A 24,124-nucleotide genomic window follows, 5' to 3' on the forward strand; every position below is an offset into this window, starting at 1 on the left:
TTTAAAATCAGTTGTCTCTAGAACTTTGATCTGGGCTTATAGAATGTGGTCACCTTGTAGTATTTTTGATAAACTCCCTGGTAACCTCAGGTCAATCTGAAACTCTTAGAAGGCAGAGAAGTTTTTGTTTGTAGAGAAAAGAGGACTTCCATGTTTGTAGTGGTGCCAAGTTCAGATGAAAAGACTTGGATCCCTTTGAAATTCTATCAGTTATTTAAGTCACTTTATGGTTTGTTGACTTTTCTTAAACTGATACTTTACTAGGTCAGATGGTCTAAAGAGAAACACAAGTTACTCAGATACACAAGATACAAAGAAAGTCTTAGAAAGAATGAACAGTGAATCAGGTATACTCAAAAGACCAGGGTTGGTCCCAAGGTAATGATATTTGCCACTGGGTTTCTCCAGGTTTTTTAGCTATGTGTGGTTTTGTTTTTTTTGTTTTTTTTTTCAGTGTCTTGTAGGGTCATTCATGTAATCAAACAATAGAGTCATTCATGTAATCTCTGGCATAAATAGTTGCAACCACACATATTGTTACACAGAGCCCCAGAAAAAAAGCAAGCAATTGAACCACAAACAGATTTGTATAAATTATTAATAACTGAAGAAATCGGTTGCTATAGTCTCTATTAAACAAATCTACTTGTCACAGACCAAATGATAATTTCCTTTTACAGATGTTTGTGTATCTGGGAGTTAAGCCCACATCCGCATTGCCATAGTGTGACAGCTAGACTCACAAATGTGTCTTCGTATTTAGTCAGTGGCCTCTCTGTCAAAGGCCTCAGAACATTCGATTCAATACAGAATATTGTTCATGGAAGAAAGAAATGAAGGAGGGAGAGGAAAGGAGGAATAGAGCGCTATTCCTGGTGGGTGTATGACCTTAAATATGCTCTTCATTTCCCTGGACTTCCTTTCCTTATCAGCAGAAAAGTGTTAAACTAGTCCTTTGATTTTTAATGTTTTATTCTTTAACAGTGAAGCTCCTTTTTCTTGAATAAAATCCACTGAAACTACCATATAGTGAGTTTCCACTTCCAGCAATCGATTGACTACAGCTGGAGGCAACTGATCTAATGTGAACCGCAATCTTGCCACAAAAACATATGACTTCTGAAAAAAGCAAAATTGATGTTGGAGACTGGGAAGTCCCAGCTTGCCGGAAGTTGAAGAAACCTAGTTATGAATGAAGCCTCAGCTGCACAGAGGGAGCTGGGCTATGCATATAGCTTCTCCTGGCTTGGGGCTGGCATTTGAATCCCTGTAAAGAGACAGAAGCTGAAGTTTTAATGCTTATGTACAGTGAGCCAGGACTGGAGTTCCTGCAGAAACTTGCAGACTTGCCAGGGAGAAGAACCTGTCACCCAAAAAAAGCAGTAAGGAAGTTCATCCTTGCATGGGCATCTTTATGTGGAAAGAACCTGTCACCCTAAAGAAGCAGTAAGGAAGCTCTTCCTTGCATGGGGGTTTCTAGAGGGAAATGAAAAGCCTGTCTTGAAAAATCAGAACCTAGATCTGTACCATACACCAATGTAAATCTAAGTTGAAATGTTTTGTATGAGACTCATCCTTAGAAAATGAAATAGAAATTGGTCCAGATCACAAAATTTATGAAGCCCTAGCAAATGTAATTACAAGCATATTTGGAAGAAAATAGCGCCAATGTAACATGCATGGGCTATGGGCCTTCTACAGTAATATCCTTTATACCTTTAAAAAAAAAAAAAAAGAAAAAGAAAAACCTGCAAATTACAATTAATAATCGTGTAAGTTAATGATCCACCATGTAAAAGAGAGAAAGCAGAGCTAAAAAGAAGATGAGCTATTTCCATAATTTGAGCTACTAGAACAATCTGAAGAGCCATATGAGTGTGTTATAAATCATTAAGTAAATTATAATGAAATAAAATAGGAAATATTAAATAGAAACCAAATAGAAATCCTAAAAATGAAGAGTAGACATAGAAATTTAAAATTGAATCCGTGCATTAAATATCAAATTTAAAAACACAGATGAAGAGAAGTAGAAATGGAAAATGGAATGTACATCTCCTAGCAGTCCCAGAGGAGAGCTATGGGGAAAAGCATTCAAAAGAGAATGCTTGAGAATTTTCCATAACTATTGAAGATAAAAATCTTTTGATTCAGGAGTCACAAGTCTCAAGCAAAAGTAATCAGTATAAATGTGCATCTTCATACAACCAATGATTGATGACAGAAAAGATAGATTTCCTACAGGAGAAAAATATTGCAATGAGCAGACAGCTTCTCATTGTCTTAAAAATACCTTCAAAGTACCAAGAGAAGCTAAGTCAATCTAGAATTGTATGCCCAACTACTCTCTGAAGGTTCCGATTTTTGCCAACATAAATATAAACCACACAAGATATAATCCTACCAGCAAATTTCACATTTGACAAAAACATTTATGCCCAAACCATAACCCCTGTAGAAGAGATCACTATAAATAGAATAAATAGAATGGCTCCCCCACGTGGCTATAGAGAGAGGCATGCATAAAATTATTAGACAAGTTACTGGGAGTTCCAGTTAGACTTACACCATGTGCTATAAGAGATGATTGATGAGATTCGTTTTATAAAAACAAGACTTAAAATATAGTAGATTCTTGAATAAAACAAAATAATGTTAACCAGAAAGGGGATGGATAAGTTGTGTAAAAAGGATTAACTCATGGTGGTTGATGGAGAATAGACTTCTGATGGCAATGCAAGTTATATGTCTTTCTAATGTTTTTTCAGTACTGCTTACAGTACTGGGGAACGGGCCAGTGGTGTGGTGGGTGAGAGGATTCACCAGAGACAGAGTGGGGAGCAGAACAGGCAGATCTACTGAAATACACTGCTGAGGGGAGCAGCGGGCAGAATCAGGAGAGGTCTGCTGTGCATGTGGGTCACTTCCCTGGCTGGAGATTGAACTCCTGCTGCAGTGGGATTGAACTGCTGCAGTGGCTTTCAAGAGCTTCAGAATGTGTTGCTTTAACCTGTTGCACCACCAAGGAGAGTCCTTATCTTTATAATACTTTTAAAGAGATGAAGAATGATCAGAAAATCTTTGGTCTTGTATCAAAGTTCACTGGTTAGCACATGAACTACTTACACATTTTTTTGTGTGTTTTTAATAAATGTTCCAAATTTATGATTTTTCTGTGATAACAAGTGGACATGAATAGGAACCCTCAAGAGAGTTTCAAAATATTGTACACACTTAATGAGAGCTTTCCAAGCAGTTGTTTGGCAATATTGCCAAGTCACAGTGCTATCAAGAAAGACACTGCCCTACTCAAACAATATTATCAGCACACCTTTGAAGCTTGCACAAAGAATTTTAAACACCATCCAGTGCAAGAAGACAGTGTGTTTTAAACCCACTTATTAAAAAGCATAAAAATGCAGATTATTCTGATCAGTTTATGCAAGAGAGACACTGACATCAGTAAGATGGAATTTAGTAGCTTTGTTTTATGCTCAGAAATAGGTATACGACATTAAATTACAAAGACTGTTTTAGTAGACATAGCCACAGTCTACTTCCTTCTTTGGGCAACATGTAACTCAACAATAACCTCCCTTCTTGAAACAAAATGAGTTTTTCATATTAACTCTTTCTGTGTGCTAATGCTGGTGTAGGTTTTATAGTAATATACATATATGCATATACTGCAAGTAAATGACTATAAATATGTTAAGAAGTAGATACAATTTTTTAAAGATTTATTTATTTATGCATACAGAACTAGGGTACAGGCCAGAGACACAGGGGCGGTGAGAGGATTCAGAGTGGGGAGCAGAATAGGCCAACTGATGAAGTACACTGCTGAGGGGAGCAGCGGGCAGATCGGGAGAGGTCTGCCGCACCATGTGGATCACTTCCGGGGCAGGCGGGGATCGAACTCATGCTGAAATGGCTTTACCTTCTTAGTGCTGTGCTTTAACCTGCTGTGCCATCAGAGAGGGCCCAGATACAGTATTTTAAAGGTAGGGTGTGCCCAGTTTTAGTTTGGAGGTCTAGTGTTTGGAGGTCTACTGGTCTAGTGTTTCTCAACTCTGGGCAACCACTATAGGAGCTTCCCTCAAATGCAGGTGCCCAGGCCCTAAACTGTACCTGCTGAAGCTGAATCTTTTGGACTGAGCCAAGCTCCCTTTTAATTCTGATCGACACCAGAGTTTGAGCATTCTTCTAGAATATAAATTAGGGAGACATTCAGAGTCCTACCCGAGTCCCAGCCCACCTTGTTCTTGTTTCTCATCCCCAGACATGGAACTGACAACCCACTGAAGCATCTGTTGTTAAAAGCTTTTTGATCTGCTTGAATTTGTATTGTTGTTTAAACACCTCTTGCACTTGAATTTATAGGCCCAAGAAGCTAATGTTAAAAGCTTTCAAACAATACTGGTTCGTCTTTAAAGACACATCTATCACCTACTATAAAAATAAGGAACTTGAACATGGAGAACCAGTAGAAAAGCTAAATCTTAGAGGTAAGATTAGAGGTAAGGTATGACAGCTTTCTGTGGCCTGCCATGACCTAGTAAGTGAATGAAAGCCTCCTGCCTATGGAAACGAGGTTTACTTCAGAGAAATTTGTGTCCCCGGCTTCAAAATGGAGGCTTTCCTTCTCTTCCCTGGGGACTTGGAATGCAGTCCAGAAGTGTGGTTATTTCCATTCTGTGGCCCCTTCTTCTCCGTTGAGTCCAGATCTATGAAGTGGGGGTAACTGATATCATAAGCTGAGGACATGAGGCCCTGTATGATCCTGAAAAGCCCTCTGAATTCCAGCACCGTGATTCTGAATTCACAGTGAATCTGGGATTTGACACTTGTTGCTTTATCGCCTACTCTGATTTCTCAAAGCCACTGCAGATTCTAGCCTCTCTTTATGAAACAATGGACCAGTGTCCTCAAGTCCTGCTTAGGTTTATTTTATTTTATTTTTTTATTTTATAACAGTTTATTTTTACATCATTTTGTACATTTTTTTTTTCATTTAAATTGTAATCCCTGCAGGTTTCTTATCACCGAGTCACCCGTGTGCCATCACCATAGTCCCGTGCACTTCCCTCCCCACCCCCACCCCCGTTTTTGATCCCATTCCCCACTCCACCCCCACAAAATGTCTCTGGTATATGGCTGATCATTATTCTTATTATTTTCTTGCCTGGCCCATTATACTCCTGCTATGAGCGAAACCATCCAGTATTTTTCTTTCTCTTTCTGGCTTATCTCACTTCTCACTACCTGCTTAGGTTTATTTTAAAGCTTTTACTCCTAGTTATTCTTAGGAGTTAGAATAGCCAAATCAGCCTGAGAGGTATATTTAATTGATGTTGTGTATTTTAACATCATAAAAGAAAATGTTCTTCTTTATGCATGTTAACTCATCATTCTTATTTGGTTATCCTTTAATTAATGTTATCAGCTTGTTCCTGTTTTTTGGAAAATAACTAAATCTGAGGGGTGTATATGTAAGGTCTTTTGTTAGATGCACAACTCAGAACTTATGTAATGCATCCTCAGAACTCAGTTTTGCCCCTGCCTTTTATCATTCAGGCTGTGAAGTTGTGCCAGATGTAAATGTATCAGGGAGAAAATTTGGAATCAAGTTACTAATCCCTGTGGCCGATGGAATGAATGAAGTGTATCTGCGATGTGACCATGTAAGTAAAACCACAAAAATGTTGTCACTGCCCCTTTGTGGAGGATAAAACAACGGAGGAGCTTTCTGAAATCAAAATACTAATGTATCAATTATCTGTAACATATGTGAACCATGAAATCCTGACATACATAAGTAAACACTTGTTTCTGAAACAGGCACAGGTAGACTGGGTTGGCTCATCAGGCTGGATGGCTGGTTGTGAAAAGATCTGCTTTGGCAGGCCTGGCAGGCTTGGCTTCTTGCTGCAGGTTGAGTTCATGTGTTTATTCTGGGCCCCAGGCTGCATGCTAGGGAGGTCCTGCAACCTGCCATCACAGCAGATAACTGCAGACACATGAGCCCTCCTCAGGCCTGGCCTGCAGTGGGCACCCGGGCATTCCCAGCCATGTTCCATTTGCTAAAGCAAGGCTCATGCCCGGCCCCGAAGTCCAGTGGCGGGAAATTACTGTCTGGCTCTGAGGGGCTGTAAAATTACATGGCAGAGGGAGTTGATCCCAGAGGTGAAGATGAAGGCAGAAGGTCAGTGAACCCCACCTACTATTGCACTGGAGAATCCCACACTTCAGCGGCTCCCTCTCAGCTTCTAGAAGCATTCCTCTTTACTACCAGGGGTGGAAAATGGGAAAAGGTAGTAAAGAGTAAGTGTCAGCACTGTGGTCACATCAGTGGATTTAGTCTTCACGAAGGATAGGCCAGGGTAGAAATAGTACAGGAATCAGTTAATGATCGTTACCTCATTTTCCTTTTGTCATTGCAATCAGATATGATATGAAAGTGGAAGTGTGTGTTAAGGAAGACTGGTAGTTCGGGTTTTTTACTTGCCCACGCTGTATGACACTTTTGTGTCTGGTTCATCTTTATATCTTAAGGTCTCAGCATGGTGAGAAAATAATAATAATGAACAACTATATACCTGAGACATTTGACGGGGGTGGGATGGAGGAACGGAGTCAAAACGGTGGGGGGAGGGAAATGCACTGGACTCTGGTGATGGCACACGGGTGATTTGGTGATGGGAAGCCCACGGGGGTTACAACTGAGATGGGAAAAGGCACAAAATGATGTAAAAATAAACTTATATTATTTACAAAAAAAGATTTAAAAAAAGTTCTCAGCATGGAATTTATCAAAGCTGGGGTTCCCACCTTTTAACACCTTAGCATCTAGAAGCTCAACACAGGACTCAAAAGCTTCTGTTGGGTGTTGGGTGTTAAGTGATTAACGGTTTCTCAGAACGTGTGCTTTGTGGCATCATTCCATGTTTGGAAACCGATAATTTAGTATTACAGGGTGGCTTAGCATTTGAAATTGCTTCTGAATCCTCTGGTGTTTGCTGCAGGAGAATCAATATGCCCAGTGGATGGCTGCCTGCATCCTGGCATCAAAGGGCAAAACTATGGCAGACAGCTCCTACCAGCCAGAGGTTGTCAACATCCTCTCATTTCTAAAGATGAAAAATCGGAACTCAACAACTCAGGTGGCCTCCAGTCTAGAAAACCTGGACATAAATCCAGAAAGTTTTGTGTCCCCTCGGTGTGCAAAAAAGCACAAGTCTAAACAGGTACTGTTGATCTTGGGACAATTGATAATAGTGGAATTCGTATTTTCTAAAATAAAATAGGGAATTAAAATATTGAGGATGTCATGGGAAATCAGCAGAGAGGGGGATTGTATGATGGCTGGGCAATAGATATATTAAGAAATTATTGTTACTTTTGTTAAAGATAACTATATTGCTAACTGACCTTGGTAATATCCCCAGATTTAATATAGTTAAAAATCATTTTAACCATGCTTCCAGAAGAGTGGTGAAAAGTCGAGATGAACTGATTCAAGTAGAACCATTGTCCCCAGACACTGCATGGACCCCCAAATGAGAGCCCCATATTCATGAAGTTTAGAAATGTATGTGTTGGCTGATCTTGTTCCTGGTTCTCCCTAGTGACATCCATCTCTTACAGAAAGACAGAAGGGAGGAAGGGTCATTAGAGAACTACAGTTGGGTCTTGCACTTATTTTTCTTGTTGGGAATCTGAGCTAAAAGAATAAGAGAGCAGTCAGTGTGTGCTAAGGAGCGTCTGACATCTCCCCCTCTGCTCAGCTGGCAGCCCGGATTCTGGAAGCTCACCAGAATGTGGTCGATATGCCCCTGGTTGAAGCCAAGTTGCGGTTCATCCAGGCATGGCAGTCTCTCCCTGAATTTGGCATCACCTACTACCTTGTCAGGTGAGTACAGTTTTCACGTGTGTCTCTCACATTCCATTCAACGCTGAGCACCCTCCATGGAGCCCAGGGCCTTCTCTCATAGTCTAGAATGAACACTTCTCATTTTAGACAACTGCCCTTTCACAAATGTCCCAAATACTTTTGTCTGTGCTTAAAAACCTCCTGGATCTGTTCAAAGTGCTAACACCTATGAAACCTAGCTGACGCAGGGAAAGGAAATCTGTCAGCTCCCTTCATATCACCTTCCTCTGCTCGCGGGTCTCATACCATGGCCCGCGATATGGCTCTGCAGAATGTTTGGGTCTCTGCACAGAGAGATCTCCACAAACCTGCGCCTTATCTTCCACAGCCTTCTCAGGACGTGCTCTCTGAAGATTTCTGGGCCCAAAGTGAAATCAGAGGTGCCAGAGTAGCTGCTTGGGGGCAGCTCCTTCTCCAGCCCCCAACCTCTGTGAAGCTCTTCGGCTTCTCTGCAAAGCTTTTTGGGCCTCTCTCCTTCCTTTGGAGGCCTGTGTCCGGATGCTGCGTCTTTCTTCTGCAGAGGTCAGGAATAGAGTGAGAGTCCAGCGAGTGAGCCCGAGCCTAGGAGAGTTCTGAGCAGCTCTCTGCCCTGCCTTACATCTTCTCTTAAGGTCCCACCTACAAGTCTGCTTAGATGTATTTCAAGCCTGAGGCTGATTGGACCATGGCACCAACCAGCTCATAGCTCACACCTGATTGCTCTCTGTTCTCCAGTCCAGGCACCAAGCCCATGGCCCCTCCACAGCCGGGAGCTGGTCCACAGGCCGGTACTCCTCCCTGCAGCACGGACTCAGGGGCTGCCTGCCCTGACAAGCTGTGGGAGGGAACCCCTGCTGCCCACCACCACTGCTGGCCTTGGCCTCTGGCCCGAGCCCCGGTAGGGCCGCAAGAAAATGCTCACCACCCACTACCGTTTGCACTGCTCATCATAAGTGGTACTCAGGGGCCCAGAGAAGAGGGAAGAGGGGCTGCCCACAGGCAACAATTCTGGTATCCCAGTTCTAAAGGACTAGTAACCTCTACTGCCACCTTCTATTTTACAGGTGACAACACTAAGTTGCAGAAAAATGACCCCAGGGACTCGTCCAGGTTCACCTCCTGGCCAGGAGCACACCTTGGCATTGAACTCAGGGTGCTCACTCATTATCCCACCAAGCACAATGGCTCTGCCCCTCTGAATATGTCATTCCCCAGAACTTGTCCACAGCCGGCTTGCAAACTAACTCACATTTTTTGTGTCCTAAAAGAAAGACTGGTGTTTCAGGAAAATCTAGGTTTCATCCTACAGTTAAAGGAATGGCCAGTTCACTCTCATTTTATAAATTGGCATTTGAAAGGTAGGTTTGTATTTTAAAGAGCTGACTTACAGGAAAGTACAATTTTTATTTGCTTTCCTGGCTCTTCCACAGACTGAACTTCTCCTACCCCCTCCAGCAAGGGGCATTTCATCAAACTTTTCTGATCACCAAAGTAGCTCATTTAAAATCTGCCCCCGGGCCCTCCCTGGTGGCACAGCAGGTTAAGGTGTGGCACTGCAAGCTTGCCTCAGCCACATCAGTGCGAGTTCTATTCCCCGCCCTGGAGGTGACCCACAGGGTGCAGCTGACCTCTCCTGACCCATCCACTGCTCCCCTCAGCAGTGTACTTCATCCATCCATCTGCCTGTTCTGCTCCCCACTCTGTCTCTGATGAATCCTCTCACCTCCTCCCCTACACCTCTGGCCTATACCCCAGTTCTCATATACATGACTAAACAAATCTTTAAAAAATAATAAAATAATTTCATTCCTTTTTCAGATTTAGAGGAAGCAAAAAAGATGACATTCTGGGAGTTTCATATAACAGGTTGATAAGAATCGACATAGCCACTGGGATTCCACTTACAACATGGAGATTCACAAACATGAAACAGTGGAATGTAAATTGGGAAATCCGGCAGGTAAAGTGAAAGCTTGGGGTATTTGATGTTGAGGCTGTAAATGTGTGGTCACTGAAATTGCTGGTTATTCTGATTTTTTTGAAAGGTATTCTTATCTTCAAGATTAAAAAACTCCAGCATGTGGTAATTGTCTGCTGAAATAAGTAGCTGTAGTTTCTAGTGCTTTCCTAACAAGTTCAGACCAAATGCTTCTGAATTAACACAAATGAGCTGGGGCTTCCTACAGACTTCTCATAAAGACAGACTAAAACTGCTGAGCTGCTTGAGTCATGTCCTTCGCCTCAGTGTAGGATTAAATAAAATTTAAGCTGGTAATTATATGGTAGAAACTACCTGAGATGGAACTTTTTTTAAAATAATAGTTAATTTTTACATCATTTTGTGCCTTTTTCCATCTCAATCGAAATGGAACTTTTATCTGGGTCCAGAGGAAAAGCCCCCCACCCCTCTGGGTTCTCAGGTTGGACAAGTGAGCGAATATTAATGACAGAGAGATCAGTAGGAGAAAAGATTCATTACATAGTTCATTACATTCATGACACAGTAAATGGGGCAAACCTGGATTGACCTCCTGGCCAAGGAATGGGGTAGGGGCTGGGGGTGTCAAGTAGAAAGGAGAGGTTCTCACATGATGAGGAAGGTCTGACTTCATATGACAGAGCTCTGCCTCTAGATGTTTGCTTTGCTTAGCTGTCGCCAATAAAATGGTGCTTTCTGGAAATGTCCCTAACTCGAAGGAATCAGCATTAGAGGCAAACAGAAAATATGTTTTGGGAGTTAGGATGTTTTGTTAGTGTGCAGCAAAATAACACCATAAGAGGGCGCAAGGAGAGCAACTTGGTGTTTTGTGACTGTTAAATGGAGATGGTTCGGTTCCATGTGGATTTAGGGGAAAATCTGCCAACTGCCTCAGCTCTATAAATGCCTCAGGCCCTTTTACAGCAAAGCAGCCACTTTCTTATCTTTCCTTGCCAGAGTTACTTAAGCTGCCCCATGCCTGCCTCTTCCAGGTGGCCATCGAGTTTGACCAGAACGTCTCCATTGCATTCACCTGCCTGAGTGCAGACTGCAAGGTCGTGCATGAATACATCGGCGGCTACATTTTCTTGTCCACCCGCTCCAAGGGACAGAATGAAACGCTGGATGAGGAGCTCTTCCACAAGTTGACTGGAGGCCAAGAATGAAGCGAAGCAGGACTGCTGGGTGTATGCGAGCCCAAGGTGTGGCTGGCAGTGCAGCGCGTAGATTCCAAACTGGCAGACAATATTCATCAGGTCCCTGGATCCTCCCCTCATTTCAAACTCGCTGTGTGGCACACCCCTGGCCTTCCTTTGCTCGGTGCTGCCAGTGGGGGAAGAGACGTGTTGCCTTTTCTGTAAAATGGGTAGGCAGGAGGAAGGCGTGCTCTAAGACGGCAGTGAGCCCAGCAGGCAGCCAGCATCTGCAGCTTGCAGAACTGACCAAGTGTCTGGCCAGAAGTCATCTGTGTGCCTCTTGGCTTCCTTTCTGTCCGTGGAGAAGCTAGGTAGGTCAGAGAACACTTAGCAAGGACAGATCTCACTCCACAATCTCAGGTATGAAAAGAAATGTTTTTCTTAACAGAATTGCTGTTTTAGCTCCTGTCCTGTTAAGTGACTGAGGAGTCTACACACACACACACATTTTTTTACCTAGAGGTCAAGGTCTGGGGCTAGAATGGGGAGAGGAGGGTTTCCTGGCACCTGCTGACAGAAGTCAGCATGGGCCCTCAGTGCCACGTGCTGTTGTAGTGACAAGGCCTGGCACACCTGGCCTTGGAGGCTGGGGCCCTCTGCCTCCTGCTGCCACCTGCCTAGCTGTCATGGGCCTGAGGATCGTTCAGTACCTTTATGCCCTTGAAGGCAACGGGTATGCAATCCTTGACTCAACTCCATGTCTCAACTACTTTTCTTTGGGGTGAGGCTCAGGGACAGGCAAAGGTCTCTCTGTTCATAAAAACCTCCCAGCGTGGAGCTTCCAGGGAGGTGTCCACCCCAACTGCACAGGGACAGAGCACTGGATACAGAGCAAACCACCAAGCCCCAGGGCTGAAGGCCTCCCCAGTAGCATCTAGCTATTGCTTGACTCATTGCTTGACTCGCCTGAGGGGTGGGGGTAGGAACGGCTTGCTCTTATCCCTAAATCAGTGTTCTCCAGGATTTGGTGTCTGTTGATATGATCCATGGCCTCTGGTTTCCAAAGTCAAAAGACAATAGTAGACTTTTTCTTCTGCTTTTTGTGTTTTGCCTTGAGGCATGAGTGTAGGCCAATGAATAGCTGACTCAGCTGTCATTTTCCGTTTGGGTTTGTCAGCATAAGAGTGGATTTTGAAAAGGTTAAAAAGCAAAATTAGGGGCAGAGGGAAATAGCAGGCTGTATTTCATTATGTTTGTTTTTATAAATGTGCTCAAAGGATTTGTGTTTGAAGGATAAGGCAGAAGCTCTGTTTCCATTTTGAAGTTCCTTTAGGAAGCAAATAATAGGGACCTGAGTGGACCACAATTGCCTATAAATATCAGCTGCTGCTTTATTTTTCCAGCAAAGCCATTTTGGAAAAGAGATTTCCACAATTCTAGGAGTTCTGTGGAGACAACCTTGCCTAGGGACCCCCAGGCCCCAAACCAGAGGCAGTTGCTAGAAATTCTTCCTTTAGCCTCTGCTTAGAGGTGAACCTTGATGACAACCCCCAAGCACCAGCTGACCTTCTGAGCTCAAAGCTCAAAGGTGTCTTAGATACTTGGGAACTCTGATCCTAGTCAAAAGTACTTAGTTTGAATGTTTTTTAAAGAAACTAGTGCTAAGTGGACTGTGTTAACCTTGGTGTTGATCATGTACACTCCTGGGCTCTGTTCTTTTAGAACTTAGCTGGGTCTTTAAGACTAAGTCAGGCCCTACATGAAAATAGTGCTTGTTGATACTTTTTTTTTATAACAGTTTATTTTTTGTTGATACTTTTTTCTGTCCGTGGCCAAGGGCAGCTCTGCAGAATTTTCCAAAACTCAGTTCCTCTTCCTTAGCTTTTCATGGTTGTCAGATATTTCCATGAAAGTATTCAAAGAGCTGATTGGTTTTAACCAGACTCCAGTGGCACGTTTCTATGATTATACAACCATTTCTCCAGAAAGTAAGCCAGTGTGCAATGCAGCCTTAATGCTTCTATTCCAGAAAGCAACTGAAGGACTTTTTGCTTTGAGTGCAAAAGGTCATCTGACTCATATGATGAAATTTTGAACCATTTGCTTTCTTATCTATACCACATGGGGGGAAGTCTACATTTTTAAAATTATTTTATATGACAATGAAAAGTTTTATAAGGATTTGAGTATTGTATACCTGTGTCTCATTCATCTACTTGTCTAAAAAGGTGAATGTTTTTACATTTTTGAAAAAGGAGGCAGCCTTTAGGTTTAACGTGCATTTTTTCCCCTTGATTCTGAGATTCCAACTCATTCTCCCCAGTGAGAGTGACTTGGAAACCTTACTTAAGTGTTGCTTTCAATTCCTTTCTCATTAATGGTCACTAGATTTCCTGACACAATTGGTCTTATGAGCTCTTTGTCCAGATCTACCTTTCAGAGAAAAAGCACCAAAGAGCAAAGAAATATCCAGAAGCAAAACATTATCAGAAGGCCTCTGATTTGATGGTGAATGCAGGGGACCTTTTTTTCCATTTATGTTAGAAGCTCCATAATGGCTATTATGGGCCAGCTGTTTCTAATTATCCCTTTGTATAATCCTCATGTCAACCCCTAGGGGGCAGAAGCTCCTTGATTTCTCATTACACAAAAGAGAAACCACTCAGAAGGTGAAGTAATTTGCCCAAGGTCATGTCCAATCAGAAGTGGCACAGAGATCCAAAACCAGGTTTGTCTTAACTCCAGAGAGCACTAAATTTAACCCAACAAAGTTCACTCTTCCATTTCCAGCCTTTCCCAGGCTTGCAATGCCTCCCTCAACCCCAGTATAGGCCTCCCCCAGCTAAGTGCCCCTATATTACTTACACTGGTAGGAAAAGATGAGGGGCATTAATGGATACAGTGCCCAGGAATTAGGAGAGGGTAGATCAAAAAGATCTTGGCCATCCATATTTCCCAGCACCATTTTTTAAGGAGATTTTCCTTTCTCCATTGTATAGTCATGAGTCCGTAGTCAGAAATAGACTGTTCCTATTTGTGAAAGTTTATTTCTGGACTTTCCATTCTGTTTTATATTTTTGTTGTTGTTCCAATACAGTTCCACACTTTGGATTACTGTTGTCATGTAGTATGGTTTAATCGGGGAGTTCTACTTCTTTTCTCTTAGGACTGCTTTGTCTAATCAGGACCTCTTATATTTCATACATACTTTATCATTGTTCTAGTCCCTTGAGAAAAGTCATTGTGATTTTGATAAATGTCACATTAAATCTACAATTTGCTTTACATAATGTGGTCATTTTTGGAAAATGAAACTAGATCCATACTTAACTGCATACACAAATTAATTTAAAATGAATTAAAGATTTGGATATAAGGACTGAAACCCTAAAACACTTAAAAGAAAGTTAAGATATATTTAGGGACACAACCCCAAAGCCAAGGAAAACAAAAATAAAAATAAACAAGTGGGACTATATCAAACTAAGACATTTGTACCCCAAAGTAAACCACCACAGAAATGAAAAGCAACCTAAAGACAGGAGGAGATATTTGCATATCACACATAGGACAAAGGGCTAATTTTCCAAGGATAGAAAGTATCCTTGGAAACAACTCAACAACAGAAAAACAGACAACCTATCAAGAAATGGAAAAAAAGACCTAAATAGACCCTTTTCTAAAGAAGACATTCAGATGCCCTACATATAAAACACAAAAAAAGTTCAACAGCACTTATAATAAGGGGTTTGCAAATAAAAACCACAAAGAGATACCACCTCACCCAAGTGAGAATGACCTAATCCAAGAGAAGGGGAACAGCAAATGCTGGTGAGGATGTGGAGAAAAAGGAACCCCTACCCACTGTTGGCAAGAATGCAGTCTGGTGCAGCCTCTATGGGAAATGGTATGGTAATACCTTCAAAAGGTAAAAATAGAAACCCCACATGACCCAGCAATACCACTGCTAGGTTATTTACCTAAAGAACAGGAAAACACTAATGTGAAAAGTCTTGTACGCTCCCAGCAGCACTGTTCACAGTTGTCAAGTGATGGATCAACGTTAAGTGTCCAAGGACAGAGAACTAGAAAAAGAAATTGTGGCATATATACTCAGTGGATACTACTCAGCTATTTTAAAAGATAAGGTAGTGCCTTTGGGGGCCAAAAAAGATGGAAATTGAGATGATCATGCTAAGTGAAATAAGTCAGAAAGTGAAAGATATTGGATGATTTCACTCATCTGTGAAATATAAGTAACAGAAAAAAATAGAGGCCAAACACAGCAAAAGTAATTTTTTTAAACTGTGAAAAGTACACTGGTTGCCAGAGAGAAGAGGGAAAGGAGGGGGTGGAGAGGACGGCGCTAAGGTACCGAGGAGTAAAGCGTGTGCACATATGGAAGACTGAAAATGTTACCCCAAAGTTAAACAACTGAAAAATTAGCAGTAAAAAGAAAAAGAAAAAAGATCCTGGGAGCCAGAGAAATGAGTTGCCAAACGAGTATTTTATTTTTGTTTCTGGGAAAGTTTCATGGTTAGTTCCAAGATCAAACAATGAGCAAATGAGTCCTCCATTTGGACACTCATGTTTTCATTATAAGTACAAGAAACCAAAATATCTTGCAGTATTTATTTTCTGAAATAATTTAAACTGTTTTCAACTCACTTCTGAGTGAAGATTTTTTTCATGTCAGCATATTGAGTATCTCTCGCTCTCTGTCTTCTTCATTTCTCCCCCCAACAACATCACCGTGCCTCCACTGCTCCCCTCTTTATCACCCCAAAATCTCTGGGGCCTGGTGGGGATGGAGGGAGAGTTTTCCCCCACTGTTCTAGGTCAGCCAGTTTCCGCCCTGCACCGCCTACCTCCAAGAGCCTGAGTGTCCAGGGACCCGTGACTGGTAGCTGAAGATCAGCATTTAGCTTTTTCTTGTGTTCGAGTTTCCCCATCTGTTTCTCAACACCTTGTACCTCACTGAAGCTGTGTGGAAATTCTGAATACTGTCCAAAAAAAAAAAAATTGGCCTGCTCCCATCCTCCATCTTCACCAAGACTTTGCTGGCCCTGATCTCACTGTCCTTGGATAACAGACTGTCTGTCCTGTTTAGAGAACAGCCCTTCTTGCTAAATGAAGGGTAGGAGTCTAATAAACTAGCCCAGAGCTCCATGTTATCTAATTTGGATAACCCCATATCCAGTGACTCAGAAAAACCCTCCAGAGCCCCCCCACATTTGCCCACATCCTGTGTTGCAGCAAAAGTCAATTATGTCAGAAGCATCCCCATAAAAAAGGCCACACACATGCAGAAGGACATTAGAGTCTTCCCTTTAGTCAATTAACCCTCCTAAAACTGTGGGAAAGATTCGACTTAATAAATTTCCTCCCTCCTGCTGAATTTGAACAGTCCACACTTCCCATGTACACCTCAGTTTCTCCAATTGTTACAGAGGAAAAAATCCGATAGCCACACTTCCTCAGGAGACCCAGACTGACAAATGCCATCTGAACTTAGCGGGGTCTTGTTTCTCTTTTTGGCCAATGAAAGCTGAGGGCTTGAGCTGCTCTCTGCAGAAGAGAGGCTCTGAGGCACCCTGCAGAGAAAGCAGAGCCTGTTGAGAGGAACCCAGGGCTTGACAAAGGCTCCAAAGCCCAAGCCTGTGTCCTCAAACACAAGAAATGTGTCATCAGAGGTTTTGGTGTCCCCAAACAAGGCTCATGACAAGGAAGGCGAATGAGGCTCCAAGGGAAAGTAGAGCCAATGGCTTTGAGGCAAGACTAAGGGATGGAAACAGAGTCTACTGTTGGGGCTCAAATGTAGACACAAGTGTTGATGGCTGGCTGTTTTGGGCCTTGTACCTAGTTGGGACCAGTAAAGGAAACCCTGCTGCTGGTACCCTCAATGGCTATTAAGAGAAAGGACAGTCTGGGAGGCAATGTGATGGAAGGTCAGGGACACGTTCTCTAGAAGTGGGGTGAACCAATCAGTGGTGTGCCTCCCCTCCCACAGGGTAGTCTGACAGTGGTAGAGCTAGTGCCACAGGCTAGACGAATTCACAAGCTGACAGGAAGTGAGGGCAATCACTGCTACTGCCTGCCAGTCTCACAATCCATCCCACGGGTAAGGAAAGAGGACTGTTCGCACAATGAGTACATCTGCCAGTTACCAAGGGGTAAACACTCCCTTGAGTGTTACAGTGTACACAGAGTTGGGAAGAGATTTCAACTCTAGCACTCCCAGAGGGAGGAGCTGAGTCCAGCACACACCAGCAGAGAAAGAGCCAGCAACTCGTGGAGTCACCCAGCTGGAAGTGGGAACTTGAACCCAGACGCTGGCTTAGGTTGGCTCCTTAGCACCATTCTTATATTCGTGGGCACAGCCAGGCCTCTTAGGCCCAGAGTCCTATTAGATGCCTTTCCTTGTGATGCTACCCCAGGGTGACTTTCCCCAACATTTTTGGGTAAGTTCTACCGAAACTCCACAGACAGCCTTTTTCTCCACTTACTTAACACTGGATTCCAAGTGCCAAAATAGTGGAAATTCCTACTAAAACTTTTTCTCAGATCCCACCTGCAGGTCCACTTGTCCAATTTGACACTTGACTGCAATCGGGGTCAGAGGTGGGGTCAGAAGGAGAGGAAAGAGTTTTGCCTCTTCCCACTCAGGAAAATATCAGCAGTGCCCGGAGACAACCCTCACCCACCCCACGGCCCGCTGCCCCGCTCTTGCCTTTGTACATACATGACTGATGCCAATTCCACCAGGGACTGAGCTCTGGTTTTGTAGGCTAAGTGAAATGTTTTTATTCTGACCTTTTCCTTAAAGGGTTCTTTGGACATCAGGTAGACCTCAGGGGAGCCAATGGGCAACCCAACCCTTGGCAAGAAGCTGTTGAATAACCTACTGCTCATAACCTAAGCAAAGGTCAAATCTTTCAGGGGCCAGTAATATGCATGGGCAGGATTGATCAAATGTGAAACCACAGTTTCAAATGTGAAACTACCTTTAAAATATGTGACTAGGGGCCCTCCCTGGTGGTGCAGCGGGTTAAAGCGCAGCACTGAGAAGCTAAAGCCACTACTTCCGCATGAGTTCGATTCCCGCCTGCCCCGGAGGTGACCACATGGCGTGGCAGACCTCTCCTGACCCGCCCGCTGCTCCCCTCAGCAGTGTACTTCGTAGATCTGCCTGTTCTGTACCCCACTCTGTCTCTGGTGAATCCTCTCGCCGCCCCTGAGCCTCTGGCCTGTACCCCAGCTCTGTATGCACAAATAAATAAATCTTTAAAAAAAAAAATATGTGACTAGGGGCCTCCCATTAAAAAATCTTTAAAAAAAAATAAAGATATGTGATTAAATACATCTAATGTATCAAAAACATAATGTACCCTATAGACCCACCATGCCAGGGTTCAGAGAATTGTAATTCAACCAATGCAAATACATATGCACATATATGATACAGTTTATGTTCTATACTCTATCTAATTTACATGATTTTAATTTATATGAGTTATATATTTGTAATGAAAGTTAGAAGTGTTTAGCTACAAGTAACAGAAAACTGAAAATAGTGATTCAAGCAGAGAAGTTTTTCTTTCTTCCACTTAAAACTAAGGCAACTTAAGGCAAGAAAGCGCTCCAGACATTGCCAGGGACAGCAGCCTTTACTCATTGCTGCACCATGTAGAGCCTCTGCTCACAGAGTCATGTCATCATCTAATGTGGCTGCTTCAGCTAGAAGCATCACATCACCTGGCTTCAATTAGTGACAAGAAACTGAAATCTTTTGCTTTATTCAAAGTAGTCATGGGCTCACATAAAGTCGGGGTTCTTTTACTGACAGAGACTAGATAAGAGCTCCCTCTGCCTAAAAACCTCTATGTGCGGGACGCTTTGCTGGCTGCTAACAATAGTATTTCCAATATAGTGTATCATCTCTCAAGAGGCAGACATCTGAGTAATACTGGGCTGTCTGTTTTCTATGCAAAAGTGCCTCATGGCTTTTCCAAAAAGCTAATAATTCTATAATGCTACAGAAGCATTTTACTGATATGTAAAATAGACATGAGATTGAAAAGACATTAAATAAATAATATTTTTAAAAGAAGGAAGAAATCATTTGTTTTCTCAAGTCAGGAGAAAATTAGGAAATACTTCCCAGAGGAGGAGACATTTAGATTTGGCCTTAAAGGATGAATAAGAGTTTGCCAGGTGGGGAGGCAAGGTATTAGGTCAAGCATGGTTGCAGGGCCATTACAGACAGAGGGCCAGTGGGTAGTCTTATGCGTAGGATGCCATGACCAGACTTGTACTGTAGAAACTGTAAGCCCAGCAGCTGAAGGGGGAGAGCTACACTGGCAGTGGAGTCAGTCCAGAGGTGCTGAGACAGCTGGGTTAAAAGACACTGAGAACTGGGCCCTCCCTGGTGGTGCAGTGGGTTAAAGCACAGCACTGAGAAGCTAAGTGCGCATGAGTTCCATTCCCGCCTGCCCCAGAGGTGACCACATGGTGCGGCAGACCTCTCCTGGCCCTCCTACTGCTCCCCTCAGCAGTGTACTTCGTCAGTTGGTCTGTTCTGCTCCCCACTGTCTCTGGTGAAGCCTCTCACCGCCCCTGAGCCTCTGGCCTGTACCCCAGTTCTGTACGTACAAATAAATAAATCTTTAAAAAAAAAAAAAAAAGACACTGAGAACTGAAGACCAGCAGTAGACAGATACACAGGGCAACTTGAGCGCTATCTCAGCTGAAATCAGTAGCAGTGCTATTGTCCATCACCATTCTTTACCTCCCCAATCCATTGTCCCGTCCCTTTTTCTTTGCTAACACAACTTGATTTTTAGCTGAGTCAGTATGTCCAACCCAGGTGGATTTCTATTGTTCTATACCAGTCATCACAATCCTGCCCCCCAACTTCCCAACTTTCTTTGCAGATCTGGCTCGCTATGTGGCCAGTGGAGATTTTGGCTAAACTTTGTCTATCTTGATAAAAGGGAGATGCATCTGGCTTCACCTGCACCCCTCCCCATGCTGCCTGCCTTAAATGTGAATGTGATGCCTGGAGGTACAGCAGCCACAGTGCAACCAGGAGGCATCGAGCATTAAGATAAAGGGAACGCACTAAAAATGGTGGGGTTGGCCCTCCCTAGTGGCGCAACTGGTAAGGACGCAGCACTGCAAGCCTGCAGCCACTTTAGTGTGAATTCCATCCCTGGTCCCAGAGGTGATTCACATGACGCAGCAGACCGCTCCTGACTCTCCTGCTGCTCCCCTCAGCAGTGTACTTTGTCCGTCTGCCCGTTCTGCTCCCCGCTCTGTCTCTGGTGAATCCTATCACTGGCCCCGCACCTCTGACCTGTACCCCAGCTCTGTATTCATAAATAAATAAATCTTTTTTAAAAAGAAAGAAAGAAATACAGTTGATAAAAGAAAAAAAAATGGTGGGGCCAAGAAACAGGAAAGGCCTGTGTCTTCACAGAGCAACTGCTAAGTAACTGCTTAGTCCTGGACTTCTTGTAGTGTAAAAAATAAATAAATAGTAAATATGTGCAAGCCATTGTGAGGTGGATTTTCCCTAACTTGTAACTAAATCTATTGTTAGCTACCATGGTGAATAAGAGGAATGGGGCAGAGGATTAAGCTTGATTCTGCGCTTTCTAGTTTGGCTGGTGTGGGGAGAGGGTACATGGAAAACCAAGTACTAATGAATACAAAGAACACCAAAGGGAAGAGCCAGATAGTAAGTGTGGCCTGGGGGACTAATCTCAATCACTCCTGAATGATGTGATTCTATTAGGTGTGGATGGGTCTTTCAAGAGTGCTGCTTCAACGCCTCCCAACTCCCCTTTGAGGAATTCTCAGCAAAGCCTGATTCCCTTATCTTTGCAGATCTCCTTTACTTTCATGGGAATAGAATTTGGGGAAATATCCAAGGCTAGATAGGTGAGAAATGAGATTGTGATTAATAAACTATTTTTGTAAAGGACTTAATAAAAGTAACCTAGGTGACGGATTTGTGTATGTGTGTGAATCATAAAATCCTCCCGAAAGCAATTCCAGAACAAGAATCACAAAGATATTTTCATCAGTGAAAACATCATTGCAAAAGGATATCACCTATCAAGGCTGAGATAATTTTGTCAGATCTTTTTTTAATCACTCTCAGGATCTGGTGATCCAAACATCCTCTCAAGTGAAACTAGCAGTTATTTTCCACGTTCGCAATCTTCCCCCCAAGAAAGCAAGTATCAGAGTTCTACTTACTCCTGGGTTCTCCCTGACACTTACTTTATGAAATGAATCCCAGTTCCCCCATCAATAAAATGGCACCTCCCACCTGAAAGGAGTGTAGGGAGCCAGAATTGGGCAGCAACTTCTAAAATTGGGTGTAGCTGTCATAGGTCCCATAAATCCTGGGCATAATTAATGGTCACCAATAAAGTGATTTTATCAGTATTTATTGAAGATTAAATATCATGTACTTATAATCTATGTTATTTCCAGCAGGGATAGAAAGCCATCACTGTTAAAATAATAATAATAATGCTCTAACTCTCTGATATCATACCTTCATCTCTCCTCAAATCCCTTCAAAGCCACCCTCAGCTGATGAGCTCACTGTACATTACTAAACAGAATGAAGTCATCAGATGGGGACAGTGTTGCCTCGTGCTCCGTCCTCAGAGTATCTATCTTTCCTCCTGGCCAGTGGGAAGGACCCAGTCTCCAGCCTTCAGAGTGCTGCCCCCTTGGGACTGTAACAGGGGGGTCCCTAGGAAAAGGGGAAGTTCCAGGTTCCCTGCCCCACCCAGAAGGAGGGTGGAGCCGAGGAGAGGAAAAAGGAGAGAAGAGAAGGAATCAAGAGAGAAGAGAAGGAAGCTGGATGGAGAACAAGGAGGAGACCTGAGGAAGCCACATGGAGCAGCAAGCATGTGATGAAGAGAAACCGGGCTTGTTTCCTGACCCTGGACTGGCTAAGGCAGATGTGGGTGAGAGACCTGTAGGGAGGTGACTATGGCAGTGTTTATATTGACTTTGATTTTGCTCTTTTGCTCCCAGATTTGTCTGGCCCTTTCTGACCCTTTTCCATGGGTCCCAGCCAGAAGGTGCTTTAGTCTAGTGGCGGGCTTTCAGGCCTTGCTTTGGGTCAATCCCTTTTGGGTGGACTTTTGCCCACAAGGGGATGGGTAACTTCAGATGTTTGATTTAGAAGTTACATTCTTTGTGTTCCGTATTGTATATTTACTGTATTAAATTCCCTTTTCATTAAAGTTTGGTATGTTTTGTCTTGACGCGGCTGATGGCAGAACCCACTTAGAGCAGGCAGATTTGGGGCTTCAGGGTACCCCTCTCCCCCTGTCCTGTAACAGATTTGGTGTCCTGTACAGGAGCACTACGGGACTTGATTCTCAGTTTCCTCTTCTCTGTTCAGCATCTTTCATCTCTCCCTATGGCCTGGTGCATTCTCATTCAGTCAGAAAACATGACTTGTATCTACAGGAATTTCAAATCATGGCCACTAGTTCTTTGACTCTCACCCAGTTAAGAGGGAGACATCTGCCCCCTAAGTCTGGGTGGACTTATGACAAATTGATCAATAGAGTATAGCAGAAGTGATACTGTGTGAACTCTGAATGTGGGCTACCACAGCTTCTGTTTTGTCCCCAAGACTCTTTCTCTTGAGCCCCTGAGACCACCATGCAAGAAAATAGAAGCCACAATTAGGCACTCCAGTTGATATTCCCAGAGGATCCCAGTCTTCTAGCCACCCCACTGAGGTGCCAGACATAGGGATGGAGCCATCTTGAGCCCTCTATGCCAACCCACTCACCAGTTGAATATGACCAGTGTCCCTAGTCGATGCTCTGTGGAGCAAAAGAATAATTCAACCAAGCTCTTACTAAATTCCTGACCCCAAAATTCATAGAATTAAATAGACTGTTGAGGGTAATCCCTGGTGGCGCAGTGGGTTAAAGCACAGCACTAAGAAGCTAAAGCCACTTCAGTATGAGTTTGATCCCTGCCCCGGAGGTGACCCACATGGTGCGGCAGACCTCTCCTGACCTGCCTGCTGCTCCCCTCAGCAGTGTACTTCGTCAGTCAGCCTGTTCTACTCCCCACTCTGTCTCTGGTGAATCCTTTCACCACCCCTGCACCTCTGGCCTGTACCTCAATTCTATATGCATAAACAAATAAATCTTTAAAGAAAAAAAAGACTGTTGCTTTAAGCCCATAAATATGGGGTACATTGTAAGCAGCTATAGAGAACTGTGACAATGTCTCCCACCTTAAGGTTGTGAATTATTCCTTGCCCCATTTTCCTGTTCTGTCATTGCAAAGCTGCTCCAGAGTTAAAGGGAGCAATACACCCTTCCTCAGGTCTCGAACTCACTTCTCTCTGGCCTCTGTTCCTCCCACAGAAGCCCTGCCCCCACTTAACTCTGCTCTTGTCTAGGTCATAAATGTCCTCCTTTTCCCGTCCCTCAAAACCTAGCAAGGTCCTCCTCAGTGAAACACTGGCCTCCTCAACTTTCATGATTCCAAAAACTTTGCTGAGTTTTCTCCTTCCTGGGTGCTTCTCAGTCAGGTAAGCTGACTCCTTCTCTGCTCCATTATGAGATGTTGGGATAGACCTCTTCTCTCCCTCCACCCTTTCTCTGTGTGGCCCCAACCAGCCTACTGGCCTGAAGCACCATCAATATGGGGATACCTCCCACATATCCACTCTCCAGCTCTGACTCCTTCTGGAAATTCCAGTCTTGGTCATCGGATTATCCCCTCACTATCTCCTTTGAGGTCAAACATCATCTCAAACCTAGTACAGTCCCAAACACAGCTTATGGCATTCTCACCCCCAAACTGCTGCTCCCTTCGTGTTCTCCAATGTAAATGGCTTTTCAATCCCTGTAGTTCCCCAGGCCCAAGAGCCTAGGAATCATCCTTGACACCTTCTTTCTCTTATCCACATGGAGTAGGTGCCTGTGGCTGCTGTGCTACAACATGAAGGACCTTCAAAACCATCTGCTTGTTGAATGAGCCACACAGAGAAGGCAAATATTGTATGACCCACTAATAGAAAGTTCCAGATTAGACAAACAT

At 43.5% G+C, this 24,124-nt stretch overlaps 1 protein-coding gene across 1 annotated transcript in view; it reads left to right on the top strand.

Annotated features, from left to right (window-relative positions):
- FERMT1 (fermitin family member 1) overlaps positions 1–11,130 on the top strand; it is a 30,415-nt gene extending 19,285 nt beyond the window's left edge. The window contains exons 10-15 of the mRNA XM_004687184.2: positions 4,384–4,508; positions 5,578–5,684; positions 7,026–7,247; positions 7,788–7,912; positions 9,731–9,872; positions 10,883–11,130. Coding sequence (XP_004687241.1) covers positions 4,384–4,508; positions 5,578–5,684; positions 7,026–7,247; positions 7,788–7,912; positions 9,731–9,872; positions 10,883–11,056 — 895 coding nt within the window. The 3' untranslated portion in view covers positions 11,057–11,130. The remainder of the gene's footprint in view (positions 1–4,383; positions 4,509–5,577; positions 5,685–7,025; positions 7,248–7,787; positions 7,913–9,730; positions 9,873–10,882) is intronic.
- The last annotated feature ends 12,994 nt before the right edge of the window (positions 11,131–24,124 follow it).

Source organism: Condylura cristata, unplaced genomic scaffold (assembly GCF_000260355.1).
Source record: "Condylura cristata isolate star-nosed mole 26May11 unplaced genomic scaffold, ConCri1.0 scaffold00022, whole genome shotgun sequence".
NCBI lineage: Eukaryota > Metazoa > Chordata > Mammalia > Eulipotyphla > Talpidae > Condylura > Condylura cristata.